Source organism: Gavia stellata, chromosome 2, assembly GCF_030936135.1.
Source record: "Gavia stellata isolate bGavSte3 chromosome 2, bGavSte3.hap2, whole genome shotgun sequence".
NCBI classification, from domain to species: domain Eukaryota; kingdom Metazoa; phylum Chordata; class Aves; order Gaviiformes; family Gaviidae; genus Gavia; species Gavia stellata.
The window spans coordinates 32,056,777-32,081,515 of NC_082595.1; the positions used below are offsets into that span (position 1 = coordinate 32,056,777).

Genomic DNA, 24,739 nt, shown 5'->3' on the forward strand with positions numbered 1-24,739 from the left:
CAAGATGCCCCAAACAACTCCAATGGCACCGAGGAAAGCAGAGTATAAAGGACAATACACAAAGCAGCACAGAAGCCTTGAATGCTCTATTTAAAGTGACTTTATTAAAACATTGTTAATATAAAATGTGACCAAGTACAATTTTTTTGTAAGAATGTTTAATAAAAACATATTAAAGAAAGAAGGAGCATCAACTCTTGTCAAAGCACAGGAAAAACCTACCAGGATAAGTAAAAAGTTCTGCAGCATGTTCTACCAGCTGGTCCCAATGTGTATTAGGGTCAAGTTAGCTGATGGAAGAGACAGGCAGCCCAGGTTCTTCCCTAAGAAGCTTTAAGGTATTTAGCAGAGATTTAAAATAACACTCCTCACCAGTAGGAGACTTTGCTTTCAGCTCTCCCCATATCAAAGTAAGATTAGAATGCACATCTTCACGTTGGATTTATAACTTTTCAGCAGCTGAATGTACAGAAAATTGGATTCACTGGTAAATGTAAGCCCCAGGGTTAAGATTTGTCAGCTTTGAAAAGAAGGTGCAAGTCAATACTAATTATACACCTAAAGAATTTGTGCAAAAGTTGTTCTAAGCTATATTAATGCTGGACACTTGTAGCAAATGCTAAAAAAGTTCAGCTAAGAAAAAACCAGCAGTAAAGTCCAGGCTGGTAGAAACAAGTATTTTCTGAACTGCTGAATGCAGATACAATATCCACAACTTACAGGAGTTTGTACATCTCAGGAAGCACGTAAAGAAGCTTTCAGAAGTCTATAAATAAGGCTACACAATGACTTATACTCTGAGGCAATCTTCCCCTTTAGCTAAGAAATCTTTTAAGAAAGCACTAGAAAAACTGGAGGTTCTGGGCTTGGTGGTTCTATTTTTTTAAATTTTTTTGGGGGGGGGCGGGGGGGGGTGTAGCTTACAGCATTTTCCTTGATCCACAAGTAAGTTTTAATGCTCTATCAGCATCTTCTGCTTGTTCAGAGCAAGCAGCACACCACTTAGAGGCATGGATTCTTCCAGGACATCTCAAACTCTTCCTGTAAGAGGCAGAAGAAAATCCTGCAGCATCCAATTCTGCACATTTAACCACCCCTGGCACTGAACCAAATGTCAAGTGCTAATCCATGAGAAGCCTAGCACAATTACGGTCTCGGAGATGGTGACCTTCTTATAGCCTTGGCTGGGACCCATTAGAGCCCTGTGTTTTGCCTTCTACCCCAAACAAATGCTATGGGACTATTGCTGAGGTAAAGGGAAAGGTGAAACCTTTGGCATTGGAGCAGACCAGTCACTGGCTGTGCGTAGGGGGAATTAAGGCTTCAAGGTGAGGTAAACACAGTGAGAGTCAGTGTGTAAATCATGCTGCATTTCAGAGACGACAGATTCAAACAACAGCTAGTCTTGTTCTCTACATTTTAAACACCAAACAAAGATCATTCGAAAGCAGAACTGGAGACAAGTCTGCTGAGGGCCACCTTGAGATGCCTTTCTGCACCTCAGGAACAAATGTAACCCAGATGTGGAACGCTGAGGAGAATGTACCCACAAGGAGGAAAAAGCACCAAAGTTGATGAGTCCTTGAAACGATAAGCTGCTTCAAAAACAAAGAAGCCTTTTACTGCCATGACCTCCCATAAACATAGTGGTTTCCTGACGCACAGGTCATCTACACTCCAGCAATTCCCAGTGCTGTACTGCCAGCACTACTATTACAACGAGTTACACTCTAGTAAGGAGGCAGTGAAATCATGAGGCTTGTGTTCCCTGAAGACAGTTTCTCCCATTCATTAGGTGTTGTCCCATTCCCCTCCACCCACTCCCAAGTCTTTAATGCAAAGACCAGAAACACCTGTCATTTCCCCAGGTCATCTTTCTAACACTCTTATGTTATTTTAGCAGGTTTGTAGGATACGAACATAGTGCTTCTTTGGAGCCATCATTTTGGCAATACCTTTGTCCTCTTCAAAAGCAAAGTGTTTTCAAATAAGTGGTACAAAAGTTACTTCCAAACTGAATGAAATAGAGAAATAAATGCAATTCTTTTGTATGCTTATTTTTCATACTGTTTTTGCTAGTTATCTGAAGTATGGAATTATTTGCTTATTTGGAACCGTTGCTTGTGCAACGCTACTTCTTACAAGCCATACTAGCAAGGCTTTGACTGAAAACAGCAATCTGGTCCTATAGGTTCCATTTCTAGGATATGGAGACTCTCGTTTGTTTTTCTTTAACATATGTATGGTAACTTCTCCCATCCTCTCAATACAGTAGCTACTAAAAATTGTAACAGATATTAAAAAAATATCCAAATGAAACCACACTTCCATCACTGTTTAAGAAACAAAAACATATATGGTATTACAAAAGTTTATACAAAGGCAACATTTAAGAGTTTGAAAGTTACTTCTAGAAAAAGACACAAATGCTAGTAAATTAACATACAAGGAGAAAGATATTCCACCCTTCCCCAAAATTGGTTTGATCTATTTTGAAGTATCTTTTACCAGTTGTCTAGAAAATCAAAGCCAGTCTTCAAGATAACATTGCTTGTACTAGTCTGCAAGGAAAAAAAAAAAAAAGAAGACAGACATGGTTGTTAATTATGGTATTACAAACTCAGGATTTGATTACCTATCTACAAAAGAAAGTTTAAAATAGTGTCTGCCAATATTTCAAGTTCTTCACCTTGCTCTAGGATACCTAAGAACCTACACCAGAAAATGCTAGATGTGGAAAAATACTCACAATGACCAAAAAGGCAATTCCAGATAAACATAAATTTGTTGTAGTGGTCTGCAGGCAAAAATGTTACTTTTTTTCCCCCCATGGAAAAATTCGTAAAGATCAATTTTTAGATTACAGTGGGAATTGCAGAGAATGAAACAAACACAGAATGTAAGCATCACTAATTCAATGGATCGCCTGTTACAATGACAGCCAATTGTTTCCAGAAAACTACACAGTTTAAACTTTGTTGACAAGTTATTTACTAGGCTATCAAGAACATGCTCACTCCTGCAGTGCTGCAGTTTTAGCCATGACATTTAAGGTGATTTTGGTGTTCAGGAAAACTATTCAAGGGACACAGCTGAGTCTCTGGATTCTCTTCTAAGAGCATGGCTCTCCTACCCAGAACAGGGAAGATAATCCAGAATAGAGGAAATGAAGAAAATTCTATCATACTATCTTTCTCTGCTACTCTGTTCACATTTTGACGTGGAAGGACTGTTTCTCCACAGAGAGAAAAAACAGACTTTTCAAACTATTTCAGTTAGCTAGAAAACAGTCACAAAGGAATTAAAATGGTAACAAACCATTAATTTGTAGGAAAACATGATAAAGCCTTTAACTAAAATTGAAGGACTACCACGGTTGCAATTTCTAGCAAAATAGCTCAAGAAATATTATGTCTTAGCTTCAGAAAAAAATAACTAAACATAGGGCTCCAAATACCGAAGTGCCTTAAGTATCGTTCTCTCCTAAGTGCTGCCACTTACTTCTCTTGCAAGTATTTACCTCATCCTGCATCTCTCTGACCTTACATCATCTTGTTCAGAATTTAAACAATCACTGTTGGGAAAATATGGTAGAGAAAAAGCTATGCAACCTAAAGCAATGCTAAAGGTGTACAGTAATATGTCAGGCTTATGCCAGAGTAATGACACAGCTTGCAAACAGAACTGCACAAGTCTCTTTGAAGAATGACTCCTCTTCTCTGCTTCAGTTTTCAGGCTTCAGATCTCTTCCTTTTCTTTCCCTCACCGCATTATATTCTGTTGTTCCCCTTCTTTTCTCACAGATCAGCATCTGCTTTTTAAATAGCTTCAATTGCCTATTGAGCTGCTTAAGGTTATTTTTTGTTGTTGGGTCGTTTGGTTTTTTTATTTAAAAAAAACATTGAGAAGGCTAATTCTGGAAGCTCATTCCATTTCCATTTTGGACTTTAAGAGAAAACACATTTGAAAGCAGCCCAGCTGCCTGGGACAAAGCGCTGGAAAGTGGCTGTTGGGCTGCCGCTTAAAACAGCTGAGAAACTAGTTCGCCATTCACCGCTATGCTGTGTGTACCAATAAAGTATCCTAAACTCCAGTTTATCTACTTTTCAAGTTAAAAAACTTTTTTCCATTAAGTGTTTTGCTGTTTCAAGGAAAAAAAACCAAACACAGAAACTCTTTTACTTGATACCTCAAGCTCTTTACCCCAAACTGTTAGGTAGCTTGCTGTCAAGTTAGCCACTGGATGCCATGTCAGCGTTTCTGGTATTATATTTAAATGATGCCTTTATCCTAAGCACTTTACTACATTAAAAAATACTTGACTGAAACAAACAATAGCAGTTAACATGTTGGTTGAATAGACTTCTTTAAATTTGCAGAACAAAAAGCCAGCAAGCTTAGCTATGGCTTAATGCTTTATGGAGTCCCTAATCTTGAGAGTGGCCTTTTAATGTGCTATACAGTTTCTAAATCTAAGGACAGTGGGTATAGCAGTCCTTACCTGTCCAGGCATTTGTGGATCTGTAAGTATAGTACCATCAGCATCTTCCTTGTTTGTCCTAGAAGATGCCAGGTGCTGTGGTGGGTCAGGAAGAAAGAAGTCATCTAGAGAACTAGCAGGGAGTTGAGTGGGGCGAGGTTTTTCCCATTCGAGAGATACAGAAGGTAGGCTGGGGGCAAGAGACTTCTCTGGTTTAGTTATGCTGGGCTTCTCAGCTTTTGCCATCTCCTTTGGAGTAGACTCTTGTCTGTAAAAAGTGGGAAGGGGTTTCTCTCCTTTCTCCATGGACTTGATCTGGCTGGGGGTCAGGGACTGGAACTCAGACTTGTCTCCTTCAAACTTTGAGCGCTCTGCGTTTATCTTCCAGAAAGAGGACTCCTCTTCCTTTCTGGGTGCTATCAACCCATCAGAGCCAGGGGTCTTATTGGCCTGAGAAGATTTAGGGACTTGGACACCAGGTGCTGCTTTAACGGGCTGCCTCTGTTCATTTTGCAACTGGGCACCACCTTGTTCTTGAATGGACAGAGACGCAACGCTGAACTCCATCTGACTCTGTTCAGGGTTAAAGAAAAACAGTATTTCAAAGCCCTTCACAAAGACACAGTTCTGAACTTCTGATCATGATGCGTGTAGATAACACCTTTGCACACGGCTCGGCAACTCCCACACAGAAGCACGGAATGACAGGGGTTGGAAGGGACCTCTGGAGACTATCTAGTCCAAGCCCCCCGCCAAAGCAGGTTCACCTAGAGCAGGTTGCACAGGAATGAGTCCAGGTAAGTTTTGAGTATCTCCAGAGAAGGAAACTCCACAACATCTCTGGGCAGCTTGTTCCAGTGCTCTGCCACCCTCAAAGTAAAAAAGTTCCTCCTCATGTTTAGATGGAGCTTCCTATGACCAAGTTTGTGCCCATTACCTCTTGTCCTGTAACTGGGCACCACTGAAGAAAGACTTGCCCAATCCTCCTGGCACCCACCCCTTAAGTATTTATAAGCCTAACTCCCAGACAGTAGATACCACAGCAAAGCTAACTTATCTTCTCCGTAAATGTCTATCTTTGTAGCTACATAAAAATAGTAATTTTTGAAAGTCTGAACTGCAAGCAAATGTAAGAGTCCTAGACCTGCTGCAGAGGAGTCAGAGAAAGCAATCGTATTCGAGTTACTCAGTGTCATCCAGGATAGCAGTGCATAAGCATGCACAGCACTAAAACATCACAACAGTTGTGGATGCACTTTGAAAGCCATAGATGTTTTACATGAAAATATAAAGCAAAAAAGCTTTACAGTGTAGTTTAAAAGGCAACCTTCCATTATAGTCTTTAAAATAGTTGGCAACATGTTACAACTCCCATCTACAACTCCCATCTACTTCCAAGATGAAGGATTAGATGTAATGGGTATGCATAGATAAGTGGTTTTTACAATTCTAATGCCCCTCTGAAGGAAGAGAAACAACTCCAGCAGGACCAGTTCTTCACTTATTCCAGAGCCTTGTTTTGTTTTTACTTGCAGTGCAGATAGCTGTACTCATTTCTGAGAAGTAACACTGGGTCAAGGAAGCAAATGACCACAGTTAAAGCATGATACAGATCTTACAAAAGCCACCCAAAAGCAAACAGTACTTCAAAATGTTCATTTTACCACTGCTTCAGTAACCTTGATTGTCAACTAGCTGGACACTCTTTAGGCTAATAAAAGTTAAGCCTTATTTCACTCTGAGGAACATATAAGCATTACTGTATTTAGGAGCACAGCACCATAGCAAGTGCCAGAAAAGAACAACCTAATGTCTAGACTTTTGTTTGTAAAATGGAACAAACAACGCAAAAAAAAAAAAAAAAAAAAAATTTAAAACTGCATTTACTGTTAGAGCTACTCTGTTGTCATTATGAGCCTGATTACTTTAAAAAAAAAATTCAGAGGACATTTCAAATACTAGCTTTTGCTACAAGTGGTTAACAGATTCTTTTGAAGTTCTTTACACATTTGTGATGTTTTCCCCATTCTACTTCATTACCTGGCCTTTCGTGAATAAAACCACAACAGCATCTATTGGCCTGAGTCTAAAACAAGCCCTAGTTGCATATCATTTTCACTAGCAGTGTTTGATCTCGAGTCCTACATTACTGTGCATGTTAAGTTCAAAGCGACTCTAGATCTAGCAGGTCTCACACGCCTAGTATTTAAAGTTCAGAAACTTCTCATCAAAGTGCAAATGTTAACTTGGCAACTGATTATTTATAAAACAATTTTTTTTTAAACAGTCAGCAGCTGACTACACATAATTTGATTCATGGACTAACATCTGAACTTTCTAAAGAATTAGATACATTAGATATTTTTCCAAGGTTATAAGCAAGGAAGCACCAAGTTCCGTGTTTTCATTAAGAATATACTGTGTTATCAAAAAGATGCAGAAAATAAACAAGCTGTAAGCAATTATAGCTCAGCTAGAATAAGGTGCGTGCAAGGATACATGCAACTCCTACCAAACAGCTCAAGACCCCACCCTGCCTGCAAAAAACTAAGAGGAAAAACCATAGTGCTCCAATTTTATTTTTTTTAAAACAAAAGTTATGATGCAGTGTTAAGAGCAGGATACTTTTCCTTAGATAAATTCTAGATAAACAAACTATGGATGCAATAGTGTTGAGGATTATTTACAGTGACTGCCATTCCCTATATTAAAATACAGGGATTTATTTCCCTAAGCTCATTTGGCAATACTACCGAATAGAGATTTACCACACTGAAGTTACGATGCTTTAAGACTTCAGAACTGATAAAAACCCAGCTTAGAAAACCCACAACACAATATAAAATAGACCTGCACTTTGCCAATATCCAAGGGGGGGAAAAAAAATGAATAAAAAAACTTTTTTTCCATCTTGGAAAACTGAAGTACCTTGTCATGTTGGAATAAAAACAGTGCTACCTTCTATCCTTCAGCAGTCTTCCTTTTCCTGAGTAGCCTGTCCCAGGGCTCACACTAGAGATGACAGTAGCTAAAGGCCACCACAGCAGCAGTCAGTTTCAGTAAAATGATTCCTTCACCCCCCAGACCAAGCGAGAGGGAAGGTCAGTGCCCAGAGGGCAGAGGGGCCATCACAGCCCCAGATCCACCAGAATAACATTGGAAACAAAATCCAGGAAAAACACTGATGGAAGGGAAGCAGCGGTCTGTTAGGACAAAAATTAGAAAAAAGGAAAACCAGCAAGATGGCTTTGTCTTTCAATGGCTGCATGATAAGACAAGCAAGGCCAGGCCTCCTGGGAAGTTCTTATGCTGTGGAGCAAAAGCCACTGCCTGTGGTCATGTTTTATGTTCTTACATATGGGTCCAAATATCAACTCAGAGGTCTGGCTTGGAAGCGGCAGACCGCTTCTAGCGTAGAGAAGAGCGTGGCACTGAGGCACAACTTCAGTTAATTGTACCCTTTCCAGCCGCTTGTGGATGCATGTTCTGGAGAGGATGCCCTCTTTGTCCTTTTAGAATGGAGACCGTGGGGGGTACCTTTCCATTGCAGAAGACAGGACCACCCAACATTTAAGATTGCGTATTCATGTCATGGTATGCTTTGGAGATCAAACAGTTCATAACATGACACGGAATAATCTGAATGAAAATACTTTTTCAGGAGTTTGCTTTCTCCCCCAAGGAAGGCGAAGAAGACAAGGCAACCCTGACAGGTTCTGAAAGCACTGCGTCTCAGCATGATGTAAATACAACCCCAAGAGGTCAGATGTATAATTCTGCTTCTAGCATTTAGCTCGAGAAGCTGAGAACTTCTGTGGACCACTCACACTCTCTTTTCCTTGCAACGTATAATGTTTCTATTTGACTTTCAAGGTTATTTAAGACATCTGAACCCCTAAGAAATGCAGCTGATGAAAGAAAATGATTAATATGCAATATCTTTCAAGTCACAAAATGGGCAGTAAAATACTATAAACACCACCCCTCCCCCCAAAAAACCCCAACAGAACAGCAGTATAAGTAGGGAGATAATTTGACGTAGAGATGAAGACGACCCATATGTGAAACACCCCATGCTGACATCTAAGCTGTAAGTACTACTGTACATTCTAATGAGTTTCTAGACACTGGAAATATGAGTTTAATTAGTGTTCTGCTCTCAATTTCTTACATCAGATTGCAAATTAGCAATGAATAGGGTCAGCAGGACAGGGAAGGAAATGAGGTTTATGCCCCCAAAAAACATTTCCTTTTCCTTTAGGTTTGCCATTCATGAGAATATCTTGATGCAAGTCTCTCCTGGCACCAATCAAACTTACGGTAGCAGCTACTCTGTAAAGGGCTGTAGTGCGTGTTTGCTTTCCTTGGGCTGAGGCAGCGCTGCTGTGAGCTGCAGTTGCACATTTGAGCATTTAAGCAGCAGAACTGCACTTGTGGCACTCTACCAGTTGCAGCCTTGGGGAAGCAAACACTGAACACTGCAGTAAGATTTGATGGTCAAAAGTGACTTGTCATTTAGGCACAGTTTGCGATTCTAGAGATGGGGTTTCAGTCCCCGGCTGTTTTCATAGATTTTGTATGACTTTGAAGGAGCTGCAGTTTCTGTACTTTTAATTCCTCACCTAAGGAATAAAATAAAAATACTTTCTTTTTCCTACCATTTGTCCAAATTTTATTTCTGGGAACTGTTCAGCCCAGAAAGTATCTCAAGGGTTTACAGACACACTAATACAGTCCCAACTGCAATTTCTAGAAGTTAGCAAAGTTCAAATAAAAGCTATTAACAGCAATAGTATTTTCAAGATATTGCAAGAGCAAGTAATTCTCAACAGATTTGAGAGAAGGGAGAAAGCGCACATACGCGTACATGCAGTAGTATTTTGAGGCAAACCAAACCTAGAAGTCTGTGGTTTTTTCAGTCTTACCCCTCTGGTCCCAAACTACTGCAAGGGTTAAAATAAAGGATGCCTAGTTCTTGGATCACCTTTCTATCTAATAAATAGAAGTAAAATTAAAAACTGTAGTTTTTAGGAAGTTGCATGTCCATCTTTCCTTAAAAAGACTGTATTAAGGTATTCATAAATTTTATTTACTAGATTAAAAAATTTAGACCTAACTTCAGTCTGAAGGCAGGGATAATCCACCAAATCATAATACTGGCTGTATATACTCATGGGACACAATGTATTCGAAAATAGAGGGGCACCACACACTAAGAATGTAATGATTTAATAATACTGTATAAAATCAGGTCTCAGTTCATAAGTCTGTATTAAAAACAAGATGACCACAAAGAACCCAGGAGCCCTTTTTTTTTTTAAGCATCTTATTCACCCATCAGGAATGTGTAGTATTTTACTAAGCAGTCAAGCAAACGCAGCCAAAACAAATTGTTTTGCTTGGCAGCCTGAAAAATCCAAATTGTTGAGACAAAGACTGCAGAAACACTGTCAAAAGCAACTTGGTTTAAGCACAGCTTGATATAGGCAGAGGTAAGAAAGCGAAGTTTAAAATTATTTAGAAGATGACTTTGCTTTGCTGAATGGACAAAAACAACATAAATATGGGACCCGAAGTAGCTGCAGTTTTTGCTTTGTTTCCTGTGCACACCGTAGGTGTTTTCAGGATCTTTTCAGAGTCAGAAAAAAATCCATAGGTCAGCAGAGACCAATTGCAAGGGCAAAAATAGAGCAAAACACTCAAAACCAATCTAAGTAATTTTAGTCCATACAGAAAGGCACCACCAAAGATACCTAGCGTGGAGCTTCAGAAGAAATTTCATGATCTACTCTTTGGTGATATGAACAGCATTCAAGTCTGCCATTGTTACTGCTTAGCCTGAGCAAACTCATACTGATGGTATTTGGCATGTGCATAGTTTTACGCCCCGAAACAACTGTCTAAAGATTGATGCAGGTAATTGAATCCTTAGCCGAGAACATCTGGCCAGATTAAAACAAACGTTGAACACAGCAACTATTACCACAAGTTTGGGGTTTTTTTGCTCAAGAACTAATAGTCAACAGTAGTCTCACAGCACTGTGTTTTAAACGTCTGTAGTCTAGATCAAAAAGGAAAAGGAAAACCCAAAACCTCAGGCATCACTCTTCTTTCCTTCCAAGGAAGCATTGTCATTCATGCCAGCTTGCCAAAAATAATCACACTGAAGTAGAGTTTGTAACAAACAATTCTAGTATCAGGCTGTTAAGGAACGAGGGAAAAAAATTTCTTTTCTGCCACTTTCTTCCTATTTTAAAAAAAACCAACACAAAACCAACTAGGACTTGTACAAAGAAGGATATCGAAGACCGTCTTCTAGTATTAGACAAAGGAAACATTTTGCAAATCAGGTTTTTAATAAGTGCAACATAATTACTTTCTTTCTAAATCATCACTGGGATTAGATCACTTCTGTAGCAATACAATTAGGGAATTCAGACAGGGAGGCAGCAACCAGATTATTGAAGTGATTGCAGCTTGACACTTTCTCTTTTTGCTTTTTTTTAGTTTGTTTGTTTTTAAACACACTATGAAGGCCCCTCTTTTCAACAAATATCTGAGGGCCTGTTGAAAGCAGAAGAAAGCTGAAGGAAGAAAAAGCCAGGAGTTAAAAAGAAAAAAGTACAAAAAAGACTCTAACGCTACCATCGCAACTATTCCACCTGTATCAAGACCAACAAATTTTTAGATGTGCATGCGTCAATTTTAAGCATCAGCAATAACACTTATTTTAGTTAATAACATGAATTAGAAATAGATTCCAACTTATTCCCATGCTGCTCTGTGCATTCAATGTGTTAGCTGAGGTGGCAGACTGAAATTGTATTTTCTGCCCACTATCAAATTCATTTAAAAATCCCCAAAAAACAAAAAAACCCACACCAAAACCAGAAAGTTCTGAGTTCAGGAAGAGTTGCAGAGAAATCTTCTTTCCAAACCCAGGCATGATGCTTGTTTTCCATTTATATCTTGGAGTCTGGGCTGAGTTTCACTGAATTTTTACTTCAAACAAACCAAGAAACCTCAAAGGCTAAACTCAGCCAAAATGTCAGCTTTCATCTCACTTAAACCTGAAGCCATAAATAGAATGCCCTAAATTCATAAACCTGGCCTTAGCTCCAGTTAAAAATGTAACCCACATTTCAAGACGTGTTATGTTCATGAGGGCTCCACCCATGAACCAAATCACTCCCTCCAATTCAGTCTCTAGTTTTAAAATGTCAGCTTATTTGCAGTGCCATGAGAACTCGTTGCCTCCCAAGTAGTTTGCCTTATGACAAGTGCTACAGTTTTCTACTAAAAATATTAGTATTTTAAACGCTAAGAGCTAACTCATCAATTTACATTGTATTTCTGCTTTGTTTGCCTTGAGGGTTTAAAAAACAGAGGTAAGACAAGAACTTCAAATACACATCAAACAGCTAAAAATGGTGGAGATATTCATGCAACTGTTTACTGTGATACAAACGACTTAAGCCATATCTCACATTTGTGTTTAAAATGAGAACACAGAAAGTTTACTTTTGACAGAAGTGAAGTTATCAAGCCCTTCCACAATGTTCTGCCCAAAATGACAGCAATTTTACACTGTTCTCTGGGTAAGTTTGACAGCCATGGAATTAGGAAATCCATTGCACTAGCTACTGTGACAGAAATTTGTCCATACCTAATCAACTGGAATCATCATTGGAATCACTATAACAGCTGAAAGAGGCTCCAACTTGCCCTCCCCTCTTCTCTACTCTTCTCACTACCCTCTCTTTTCCTATAGTTACAGACAAATACTGATTTTGCAGCTTTATTTTTCTTAGTCTCAATGTTAAAAAAAAAAAAAAGCCTATTGATTTTACTGATTTACATATCTACTTTCTCCTTCTCTGCAAAAGCAGAAAGTGAACACCACATTCCCTTCCCTGGGTAAGCCAGAGCATTCATGCAAAGCTGCAGAAGAGCGAAGGAATTTTGTCATCATGGCAATAACATGCAAAGAAACAAACCAAACCAAAACCTCTGCATTAAAGGGAGATCAGTGAAAAGAATATTATGGAAAGAATAACCCATCATGGGGTAGAGCTCATGGAATGGAAAGAGCCTGACAGCCTGCAGGAACAGTGGGAACAGATCTGGCTCACGAGACGCCGAACGTGCATTACAACATGTCAACCTTATTAAACAGCTCATTCAAGTTTCTTCGCTGTTTCCCCATGCTGGACCAACTGGGAAAGGATACTTTTTCCTCATCTGGTACCTCATGGAGAAATTGCCTTCCAATATTATCTTATTAAAGTCCTGGTTAGGGAAGAGATCAAAGAGTAAGCATGAAGCAAGATCTCCACCTTTAGAAATGGAAGACTCAGCAGTTGAAGGATTTTGCTGAAAGACTGACGCAATATGAGGCACTGGGGAAAAACCAAAAGGAAGAACCCACACAAACCAACCAACACACACCCTGTAAAGCAGGACAAAATGGATTCTGTAGAGTTTTCCTAAAGGAAAAGGTCATCCAACTTTTCCAACCTACAGCTGAGGCACAGCTTTTATCTCTGGTCAGCAAGGAGGGGGGGGGAAAGAGAGAAGCAGAGCTTGCCTAGCTGAGACAATTATTTCTAAAGCAACCTCCTCCCCACCTCACTTTTCTACAGCAGTCACACGAGTGTTCCCATATCATTCTGCAATCCTCCATCCATTACAGAAAAGCATGAAACTAGAGCATCTACCCATTGCGGTCCCTCATTTTGAGACACCAGGAGGATAGTAAAAATAATCTTAATCAGCAAGGGATAAACCACAGGCTGGGTTGAAAAACACTTTTAGATATACAAGCATTTAAAAGAAAAGACAACTATCAATTAAAGAGAAAATCCATTTGAGTGCAGATGCACCTCATCATGGATCACTAGTCAGTGCATTACACGAAGCACTATCTCCAGGAAGTTCAAGTATTCAGAACTTACAAAATCCTATCAAGACAAAGCTTAGAAATACGATTACAGCTGCCACATTCCCAAAACTGAGTTTTAGGGTTTGCACCAAAAAGTAGGGGAGAGACAACACCACTGTCTCCAACGTACGATTTATTTCACCTTATTGTCAATGAGGTCCACACTCTCCTCACTACTTTTCTTTTCTTGACAGCTTCACCCAAGTACACCCATGCTAAAAGCCTCTTTAGTATTATACTAAAAGCCAGTGGCTGCTTCTTCTAAGGGTCCTGAAAGACAGAAGGGCTTGCCTGAGCTACCAGGCTTCCACTGCAGGAAATCCTCCCCTGGCTCCTGAACCACCACAGCTCATAAGGAAGTTTTAAGAAAAGTGAAGACTGGCAATGGTTTCTCTTAAACTGCAGCACTGTAGGCTGCAGGGACCCAGGAATCACATCAAGTTATAGGTTAATCAGCATCTGCAAAGCACAGATGGAGTGCTAGCTACAGGCAGTGACCTTGAGCAGGGAAGGCTGACAACAAGTCTAGGGTCAAGCGGCTTAATTTAGTATTCACTGGCACTTCCAAATAATTACTCTGCATTAGGCTAAGATTATATTCATAAGCTCATACATGATTATCTACATAGTCCAAGGGCAAAAAATGGAAGAAACAGGGGAGAAGCAGCTTTCTCTGGCAGATAAAGCCAGAAAACACAAATTCTGAAACGTGTGATTAAATTAACATGCCCACCATACCCAGCTGAGAAATGCAATGAGCTGTGTTTTGCTCCCAGATTTTCTTCGACAAGAAGAATTAAAGTTGCTTTCCCACCACAAATATGGTGCAACTATATTTCCTCACACTGCAGGTTGCAGAAAGATGGAGAACTCTGGCTCTGTGTTAGCCTTATAAGAATCCCATAGTAAATAACACTTTAACAAAATACCAGAGGTAAAGCGAGGAAAAAAAACCCCAAACCCAAACCCAACCCACCACAGAAAAATAACATTATTTTTTGAAGGAGCTGCCTTTTGGAGAGGAAATAACACAATGCCTCTAGCATAGCCCCAGGTTAACAAGTTTCATTACATTCTAGTACATAACAAAAAGATGAAGCGTAATACAGGCTTTAAGAAAGAATCCAATGAAATTACTGTACCTTTCTCACACCATTTCCTAGCTACTTTACTCCTGACTTCAAAAGTGAAACGCTGTTACGTTTATACAATATCTGAGACACTGATCTTGCTAAACATGGAAAGTTGTTTCAGAAGTTTGCTAAACACAGACAGTTGTTTAAAAAGTTTACAATGAAAAAAATCAAATAATTTCTAATGAATCAGTTTTACACCTGCATTTGGAGCCAGAACATTAGTTCATGAAGTACATTTTGTGTTTCTGCTGATGTAAATCAAAGCACACCAGTCCCATTTCATTTGCAGGATGATCACTTTACACAGCTCTCATAGAATAAAGGTGACATTAGTCTATCAAGTCGCAAAATGAAGACAATATAAATGCACAAGGAACAGTATAAATGACAAACCAACATTAAAAATAAAATTGCTGCATATTTACCTTCGTTTCCCAGGAGAACGGAGCCGAGTGTTCATCTTGCCAAGTTATATCCTGAAATAAAATTCAAGAATGACTGAAAATCAGAAGAGCAGCTTTACCTGCTCAGGAGCATTATACAGATAACATTACATTGTACTGCTGAAGCATAACTACCACTAGCACAGAACTTGCTAAAAAGCTAGAGCACTGCTTAGAGATGGCACTGATTACACTTTAAGACTGACTGAAAGCAAGTTCTCTGAGGGGAAGACTATCAACTAGTATGCCAATTTAACCTACAAAATACATGAAGGTTTAACCTGGTCTAAACGTCTTGAAATGGTTTCTCTACATACAGCTTTAGAACATATCATATTTCCAGTTTTCTACTAGGCATTTTCTTTGGTAGCCACTAGCAACACACAGGGACAGAAATGACAAGAGGACCAGGGGCTTTAGGGAAATAAAGTCCCATTTCCTCCCCTCCACGGACCAAAGAGCATGTGTGCAACCAAGCAGTCACGTGGCAGTGAAACAGCTGCGCATTTATCAGGCCAAGCCACAGCTGGATCCAGCCCTGACAAGACACATCATTACACCACTTCAGTGATGATCTGTCTGAAATAAATATTCAGTGCTGTTGAAAGAACCACACAATGTCCAGAGTAAAATCCCAATCTAAAATAGCTTCTTTTGAGAAGCTATTTTTCTGAAAATAATCCCAATTTGAGAAATGTAAATAATCTCTTCATACATGGCATGCCCTCCAGCAATACATGCAACCCACATAGAAAAAAGAAGGGGTGGAAAATAAATAAATAAATAAATGTTGTTCACATTTGTTCAAGACTTGCAACAAAATGATCACACTTCTATTCCTAGTCGTGGATGAGACCCATTTGTACGCTGGATGTTCACGCTGGTAGAGGTAATGAGTTGCACCCTCTGTACTGAGTATACCACTGCCTGGCCACCCCAGCACATTATGGGGGGAACCGGAGTCGGAACAGCGGATGGAAGGAGAAAGGCCAGGAGTAGCCATGCAGAGGGAAGGAGAGGACAGGACAAGACCAGACCTGGAGTGCTTGTTTCACACTCCTGCTGTTCAAAGAATAACAGAACTAGACCATGTTTTAAGCTAACACAGGAACCCCACATCTTACCATGACTTCCCTTTTCTTCTTATTTCTGACCTCTGCCTTTACAGAAATACATTTCTCAGACATCTGATAGCATTCTCCTGATCTGCCATCTCTTATCTCACCCTAGGCAGATTTTGCTGGCCAAGGGCTATGAAATCACAATTAGAAGTGTCTGAAACCATCTCCTACACACAAAAACGTCTCATTCTCCAATTATTACCCATCTGTAAAACACAGGCTTTCTGGCAGCAAAGTATTTGTGGTATATATGAGGGTGATCCCATGCTCTTAAAAAGAACGGGGCTGATAGAGACCATCTAAAAGGAAAGGCCTGGGCTCTGCTGTACCACACATTCTGGCCAAAAAGGAAATTCGGTACAGGAAATTTTTGCCAAGAACACAAGTGTAATACCAGGTTCTCTCATTCCAGGAAATGGATACTCGTATTTATTAACATTTAAGGGAAATAAAGGGAGTAAAAGTCTGCTTTTTAGTATCTGTTCTAACTTCTATCAGTATTTGTACTGTGGAGTGCTGCTGACCACATGGGAACGCCACACCACTTAGGTGCGATGCCTCGCATAATGTCAAATTATTTCAAAATCATTTTAGGACTGTATCCTTTGCGTCTGAAACTGGTGGAGCTGGCATTTCATTTCTGAAGCACGCACGAGAGGAAGCATGGTCCAGGAGGGAAGAGAGATGGAAGAGCCCAGCCACTGGATTGAGTCTCACACACAAGTTAGGATTGTAACCCTTCTGTCCCCATGGGGTCTGGACAAAGCAGTACTCGACTTCAACCACAGCAGTAAAGGACAGAAATTAAGTCCAGAAAAGAGTGTAACACTCCTACAGGCTGCCACAGCACCTTAAAGCTCCAGACATGTAGGCATAGCTGTCAGTGAGTTTTACCTAAGGAGTTTAAAGGAAGCTCTGACTTCTTGACAGTTACAAGACATGCAAACCAGCCGTGGACCACTTTTAAATTTGGGAGCAAGCTGAGGCCATCCTCATCCTGGATCTGAGACAGCCAGTTCTTTATTTTCCTGTATTTGAGGCAAGTATAGACAGCACTGGGAGGGACACCTCTTCACCAAATGCCCCCTGCACATCCTCAACTCAGCAATGACACCGCTGCTATGAGCGAACCCTGCTGACAAAAGGCTGGCCACAGACGGATAGAAAAGCAGCACAGGGAAGGCAGAGTGAAGGCATAAGGCTGTCGTGCACCAGGATACACAATTCCCTATGGGACGGAGCAAGTCAGTGTCCCACTTCATAGAATCATAGAATCATTTAGGGTGGAAAAGACCTTTAAGATCATCAAGTCCAACCATTAACTTAACCCTGCTAAGTCCACCTCTAAACCACGTCCCTAGCGCCTCATCCACACGTCTTTTAAAGACCTCCAGGGATGGTGACTCAACCACCTCCCTGGGCAGCCTGTTCCAATGCCTGACAACCCTTTCAGTGAAGAAATTTTTCCTAATATCCAGCCTAAACCTCCTCTGACGCAACTTGAGGCCATTTTCTCTCGTCCTATCACTCATCTTTTGGGAGAAGAGACCAGCACCCACCTCACCACAACCCCCTTTCAGGTAGTTGTAGAGAGCGATAAGGTCTCCCCTCAGCCTCCTCTTCTCCAGACTGAACAACCCCAGCTCCCTCAGCCGCTCCTCATAAGACTTGTGCTCCAGACCCCTCACCAGCTTTGTTGCCCTTCTCTGGACGCGCTCCAGCACCTCAACATCTTTCTTTTAGCGAAGAGCCCCAAACTGAACACAGTATTCGAGGTGCGGCCTCACCAGCGCCGAGTACAGGGGCACGATCACCTCCCTAGTCCTGCTGGCCACACTATTTCTGATACAGGCCAGGATGCCGTTGGCCTTCTTGGCCACCTGGGCACACTGCTGGCTCATATTCAGCCAGCTGTCAGTCAACACCCCCAGGTCCTTTTCTGTGGGGCAGCTTTCCAGCCACTCGTCCCCAAGCCTGTAGCGTTGCATGGGGTTGTTGTGACCCAAGTGCAGGACCCGGCACTTGGCCTTGCTGAACCTCATACAATTGGCCTCGGCCCATTGATCCAGCCTGTCCAGATCCCTCTGAAGAACCTTTCTACCTTCAAGCAGATCAACACACGTGCCCAACTTGGTGTCGTCTGCAAACTTAACAGAGGGTGCACTTGAACGCCTCATCCAGATGATTGACAAAGATACTAAACAAAACCGGACTCAATACTGAGCCCTGGGGAACACCACCTGTGACATGCATAGAATCTGATGTCTTCTCAACCGCCACTGCACTTGTTTGAACCTCAACTTGTAACCTCAACCTCCAGCTTAGGCAGACAAAAAGCTCCTGAAATGAATTAATGGCATTTTGGTACTGGTTGTTAAAAATTTCTTGTCAGAGACAAAAAACTAAGACTTTCATAGATTATTTCAAAAGACAGAAGTAGTAGACACTTCTTAGGCAGGAGCAGTTCCCTAAAAGAAAAGGACCATCGATTTTTCTTCTTAAAAGGATGACTCATTGTATCTCAGGCTGCACAGCCCTGCACACCTCAGAGCCTCAGAGTAAGTCTGAGGAGCTTTGCCCACAATCAGGAGATCTTCCATGGGATCTAGCAAAGGATAAAATATGATAAGACATGTTTTGAGGATATAAAGCTTCAAGGAGCTGATGTCTGTGGTTATTTGAAGCGTACTTGAAGCTAGGATGGAGGAGACAGTTGTCAGGTTCTGTCCATTGTCAGGGAAGGGACGGAAGTTTGTGGCCTCCATCTCTTGCGTCCTCACACAGAGGACATGCAGAGGACCAAGTGAGAAGCAGGAGAACAACACAGTTCAACCGCTTCCTGTCTGATGTGCCCGATTCATGTTTATCACCAACAAAATCTGAGAACTAACTTTGCTTTCTGTAGAATAAACAAGTTCTCGCACCCTTGAAGAAAACGGGAGCAAAAGCATCAACTATTTCAATATTCCCAAAAGTAAATTACAAGTAGAAATTCTAGAGAAAAAGGTTTCAAGGCTATTTATCATCAACACAGATTAGAAGAGATCCATATCTGATCAGCTTTTGTTTCCAGCATACAACAAAGCCTTCTTCTAAAAAGAAGGCAAATAAATAAACTTTTGTTCACTAGTGTTAAAGAACCTATTTGTAAGAAACAGGGCCTCATGCAACATATTTCATAGCTGAAAAAAGAGAAAGAGAGGCAAAAATCCGGTCATACACTTGACTTCAACAACCAGCTGCAGAATATATAAAAAAGAATCACAAACTACGTTTACTATATGTAGGCAGCTTGTTGCAAAACAGCATCTGAATTTCAAAATGGAGGACACTGGTAGGAATGTGCCAGAGTATCTGACATGAGCATTGCTCAGAGCAGCTGACAGTAACCAGGCAGTCACAAACCCACCAACAAAGGCATCTTAGAAGTGTTATCAGAGCAGGACTTGCTGGTTATTGGGGTTTAACTGCACTCAAAAGCTGCCCTGCGTTTTTAGTTTTTTAAAAAACACAAATCCATAACAGGCCCAACATAAAACTTATTGATATATTGAATATTTGTTGCTTTAAAGCATTTTTAAGTAGGACATAAAAGGGTTTATCATTTGGCTTGGTGCCGAAGTTCTTAAGGCTAAGCAAAACAAACGCCGTATCTGCCTTCAGGTAGGTAAGTCAAGCTTCCCTATTAAAAGATGATGAATGAAGCTAACTGAACTCTCTTACCTGTCTTTCCTCCAAATAAAATGTTTACCTTCCTAAAGCACATGGTATCTCCTTCAATGAAACGTTTAGTTATTTCAAGTCCAATTCTTTGAGTTGCTAAGTACCACTCAAATACTCAATATCCCTTTAAAAAAAAAAACTAAAAAAAAAGAAACATCAGAGCTTAAATCCATGTGTGTGTCACACACTTGTGGATAAAGAGGGACAGCATTAAGAGAAGAGTGAGAACTTGTTGTAAATCAAATATCTAAACTATCTTTCACTGAACTAAACAGGGAGGATCCAGTGGCATCAACTATCATCAAATCAGATGCTTAACACAAGCTGACCACTACAGCGGTCAAAGGGTGGTAGCCTCTCACACACTGCTGTTTTTCCACCTACTCCTCTCACGATGGCTCGTAATCTATGGCGTATTTAAAAAATAGCCCATTTATATTACATTTATATTCAATCCTGGATTCTATTTCCAGATTTTCCTTTGCTCAGTTAACCTTATTTTCTACCACTACAAACATTAGATATAAATGGAGAAATGCCAGCGACTGGAGGCTTGTTGGGAAAGAAGCTCTGCTTGAACGTTGCACCCTCCAAAAGCCCTCAGCCAGAAGGCCTAGGCTGTCTAGACACAGAAAATGATGGTGAAGCAACAAATAGCCTCCTGGTGCTGGGCCCTTGTGCGATGCTAGTGAGTCAATCTTCAGCAAACAGGACAAAACTTCTTTCATGGGGGTGTTAAATGACCCTATTAGCCTGGAAGAGACAAAAAATATATGCATGACCTAGACCACATGACTCTATAAAACAGAACAAGATAGAGAGGCAAAAGATGCTGGGTTTTGGTAGGAGGAGGTGTTGGAAAATACCAAGGTCTGCAACCCCATCAAGGTTATTGAGCTGGTGTATTCCGGGGTCTGTTTCAACAAAGAAGTCTTAACTTGACACCGTGAGGCCGACAGTGGACATGTAATGGCTGGTGTTAGCAGTTGCGTGCACCCTCACCATGACAGTGTGGTGCACACAGGTAGATGCCAAGTGAAGTGGGTGCCACCCAACCCAACTCCATACTTGAGAGAAAAACGCTGTTTGGGGCATCAGGGAGCCCAATTCCTGTACTTGCACTTCTTTCATCAAGCTTTTTGATACTTTTTAAAATACCTTCAGTTCTGTGACAGCAAGCTGGGAGATTTAAAAAGCAGCTCTAGTATCCTGGCACTGATCCTCTTCAGGAACTGCATTCACAGTGCATGTACAACTTAAGTTATCAACTCCATGACTGGCAATGCCGCAATGAGGATAAGATAATGGAAGAGAAGGAGCAGTGGCACTCAGCTGACTCTACAGGCATTTGCTAAGAGTCACACATGGTGCTGCAGGGCTCTAGCACTACGAAATGACTGCATCATGGCGACAGCACGCCACGGTCCTGTTACTGCACATCTATTTTCTGTCACAGCCTTCCCACATAGCCAACATACTGAAAGGTGTTTTGAAAATGTAAGAGATGCTTATACTTTGACAACTTATAGTCCTGGGCTATAAGTTCAGGAGATGAGTTTGGTGTTAGAAAAGATATACGGGAAACGGTGGGGGTGAGAAAGAGGGAACCAATTGTCCAGACATACGAGACCACTACATATATCCTCTGGACCACCTTATCAAAGTGGTCACATGCATGAAAGTGGGATTGAAATGGTGAGAATCCTGGATGGGTAAACCAGTATCTTCAAGATTCATCCTTGTTTTGCTTTCTCCCAAGTCCTCCAAAGAACACAAGGTGAAAGAGATCAACTTTCCATGCTTAAGCAAGCACAGGTAGATCACTACAGATTTCAACATCAGTTAACAGGGAAGATGAGCTGTGGCTGGAAACACGAAGCTTTTGGAGCAGGTGTCAGCAAGAACATCATCAGACCAAAACACTCACACTGAAAGCACTGCAACATCAACAAGTGATTCTGAGGTATGCAGACTACTCTCTGTTTCCTTGCCGCAGGATACCATACACCCTGAGACAGGGACAGCAGCCAGGACCTACCTAATTGCCCTGAGCGAAGGCTGGGTGACCATGGTACGTGCAGCAGTTATCTCTTACAAAGATGGCAGTAGTATAGCTCAGTAAGCTGTCAGACCAGAAGACAGTAAGGTAATAAAGTTCTGTAGGCAAAGCATTTGCAAGCCTGGGAAGTTGAACCAAAATGGCAAGAGACTGGCCGCGGTGGCTCTGTAACAGCAGGACAAGGAGGAACAATTAGTGAGCCAGGGCAAATGTCCAAGAATCAGGTTGAATGCCAGCAAGGGAGCGGGGGGGAAAGGAAACTATCAGATGAGGAGCCAGGAAAGGCTCCAAGGCTCAATAGTGCAGTTGGAAGAACTAAAATGGAAAAGGAGGATGCCAAAAACGAGTGGAATCTCTTTTCTTCAGAAATACGATTTATATTAACTTCAGCTTGGAAGTCAAGGAGGAAGTCAGCTGAGGCAGATGCTTCCAAAATTAAACACTGTGCATCAAGTATACTGACGAACCATGCTTTCTTTGGTTAATGGCTACACAAATGCTAACAACAACATTATTTGTATTGTAGCTGTATTTCTGGGGAAGAGGGGAAAGAAAACAACTTGCCAAACTTCAGGTGGACTCTCTAGCTGTTCTGTCAAGCAGGAAATTATTATTTCCGTACAGTGCAGCACAACAACCTACAACATGCTTGCTTTCCTTCCGGATCCACATAATTCAAAGCAGAAAGCACAGCAGAGCTGTCTGAGGCTGGGAAAGCTGAACATATGTACATTCCACAGTCATTAACCTAAATCCTTTTGCAACTAGCTTCAGGTTTAGGTTTCCTTTCAAAGACTGCTTGCATAACTAAATTTGCTGTCTTGCATCCTTCTATACCTCTTTTTCACCAGGAGTTATGGTCTATTACTAGCAAATATTTGCCCAGAATTTCTGGTATCACCAACTAAACAAAACTGAACTTGATCATATGTTCTCTAACTCTAGATACGATGTGTGCATGGCACACACCTTCCTGACAGGTAGAACACAGGCAGCAATCTTCCAGCACAAAGCTGGTCAGGAACCATGATGCCAAGTATCTGCGTGCTTCAAACGCTTCTTACAAATCCCATCGCAAGGGATATCGGTCAGGAGACTAAAAGCAGCACTGTTCTCTTTAAATTGGATCGATGATTACAAATGCAGAAACAGATTAATTTTTTTCTGGTAGAAGCCACATAAGTTAATTAACAATAGGTCACTTTAAGATGTTATATGAACATAGTGAAAGACACCAGCTCTGTAATCACACCAAGATGTACAAGAAAACAAAACAAAGGAAATCTCACATGCAGAAGAGAGACACAGTATCTGAAGAGCACCATCAGGTCTTTGCAAGCAGTTAGACCTTCCTCTTCAAGGGATCACACTTGGTGACATGACCCACTGCGCTGGACCAGGTACCCTTATACCTTTGGATTTCTAGAACGGCTGCCACGCTTCGCCATTAGATAGATGGCTCTCAGAAACTTCAAAATCCATACTTTTTGCCATCTATCTTTCCACACCCTTGTTTTTCCTGGCATGTGACACGGAACAGGCTGCGTTTTTTAAGGTGTCAAAAATACCAAGAGCTGGAATGTTGTCAGTGCTGTATTTTTAACTGTGTCTAAAATTAGAAACAAAAAGGAAGAGATTTAATTCAGCGTAAACATTCCCTACAGCCCAACTTCAGCAAGGGGCTATTTCCAGAGCCAGCCACGGCCGTGCCCCGCCTTCGGGGGGAGCTGGTACCAGCCTCTTCTCCGAGTCTCCCTTTTGCAGAATCCACTCCAGAGTTACTTCTGCCTATCTCAGACGAACTCCGATTTGGTGCCTTTCGTGCTCTTACGGTCTGACCAAGTCCCCTCGCTTACGGTGCAACATCCCGCCCTCCTACATCGTCACGGAGGAGGGAAAGAAAGAAATCCCATCACCAGGGCAACTCCCCCCGTTGCCAACGGCTAGAAACGCCCGCTCCTCTCCGCAGCCGAGCGCCGGCTCGGCGGCGGCACACGCGAGCAGAAGCAGCCCCCACGCCGGGGCAAGGCTACGGCCACCCCACCCGCCCCGCCCGCGCGGCGGCGCCGGGGCTGCGGAGCGCCCCTCGGCCCCAGGCCCCGCCGCGGCGGAGCCCCCTCAGACAGCCCAGCCGCCGCGCCCAGGCACTGCCAACGGCCCCCGCCCCGGCGCCGAGGCGAGAGGGGCGGGCCCCGCCGGCGCCCCCCTCCCGCCCGCCCCCCGCCGGCGCGGCGGTACCTCGTCGCCGAAGTGCACCACCTTCTGGCCCGTGTTGAGGCGGAGGCTGGGGTAGGAGGCGGGCGGCGCGGCGGGCCGGGCGGCGCCGCGGTGCGCGGCGTAGCGGGCCTGGACGTGCGGCTCCACCAGGCACTTGTCGATGATCTCGTCCTGCTGGCGGGGCGGCAGCCGCTCCCATTCGGGCCCATAGCGCTCGCGGATCCGCTCCTTCTCCGCCATGATCTTGCGCGCCATGGGGCTCAGCGAGGAGAAGTAGCTGAACCGCTTGCGCTCCCGCTCGTCCAGCGGCCGGTTGCCGTTCATCACCGCCGTGCGGGAGGCGGCGATCGCCGCCGCCATGGAGGCCATGGCCACCCCGCCGCCGCCAGTCCCGCACGCACCGAGCCGGGCGCTCTCGCACGGCGGGAATGGGAACGGGAACCGCCTCCTCCGCCTTCCTCCTCCCTTCCCTTCCCTTCCCCGCTCCGCTCCCCTCCTGCAAACACCGCCTCCCCTCGCTCCCTATAAAGGCCGGCCGCCGTCCCGCACACCCCGCCTCCCGCACGCCCAGCGCCAGCGGCAGCCCTGCTGGTCTCCCCCGCGGCGCCGGCCGCCCGGC

The 24,739-nt window shown here is 42.5% G+C and overlaps 1 protein-coding gene across 1 annotated transcript; it reads right to left on the minus strand.

The window, feature by feature from the left end:
* Positions 1–85: 85 nt before the first annotated feature.
* Positions 86–24,489, minus strand: C2H1orf198 (chromosome 2 C1orf198 homolog). The gene is made up of 4 exons (XM_059831263.1): positions 24,142–24,489; positions 14,983–15,033; positions 4,502–5,053; positions 86–2,561 (listed from the first exon to the last, which is right to left on the minus strand). The coding sequence occupies exons 1-4, from the start codon at positions 24,487–24,489 to the stop codon at positions 2,505–2,507; spliced, it is 1,008 nt and encodes a 335-aa protein (XP_059687246.1). The 3' UTR covers positions 86–2,504.
* Between the last annotated feature and the right edge of the window lie 250 nt (positions 24,490–24,739).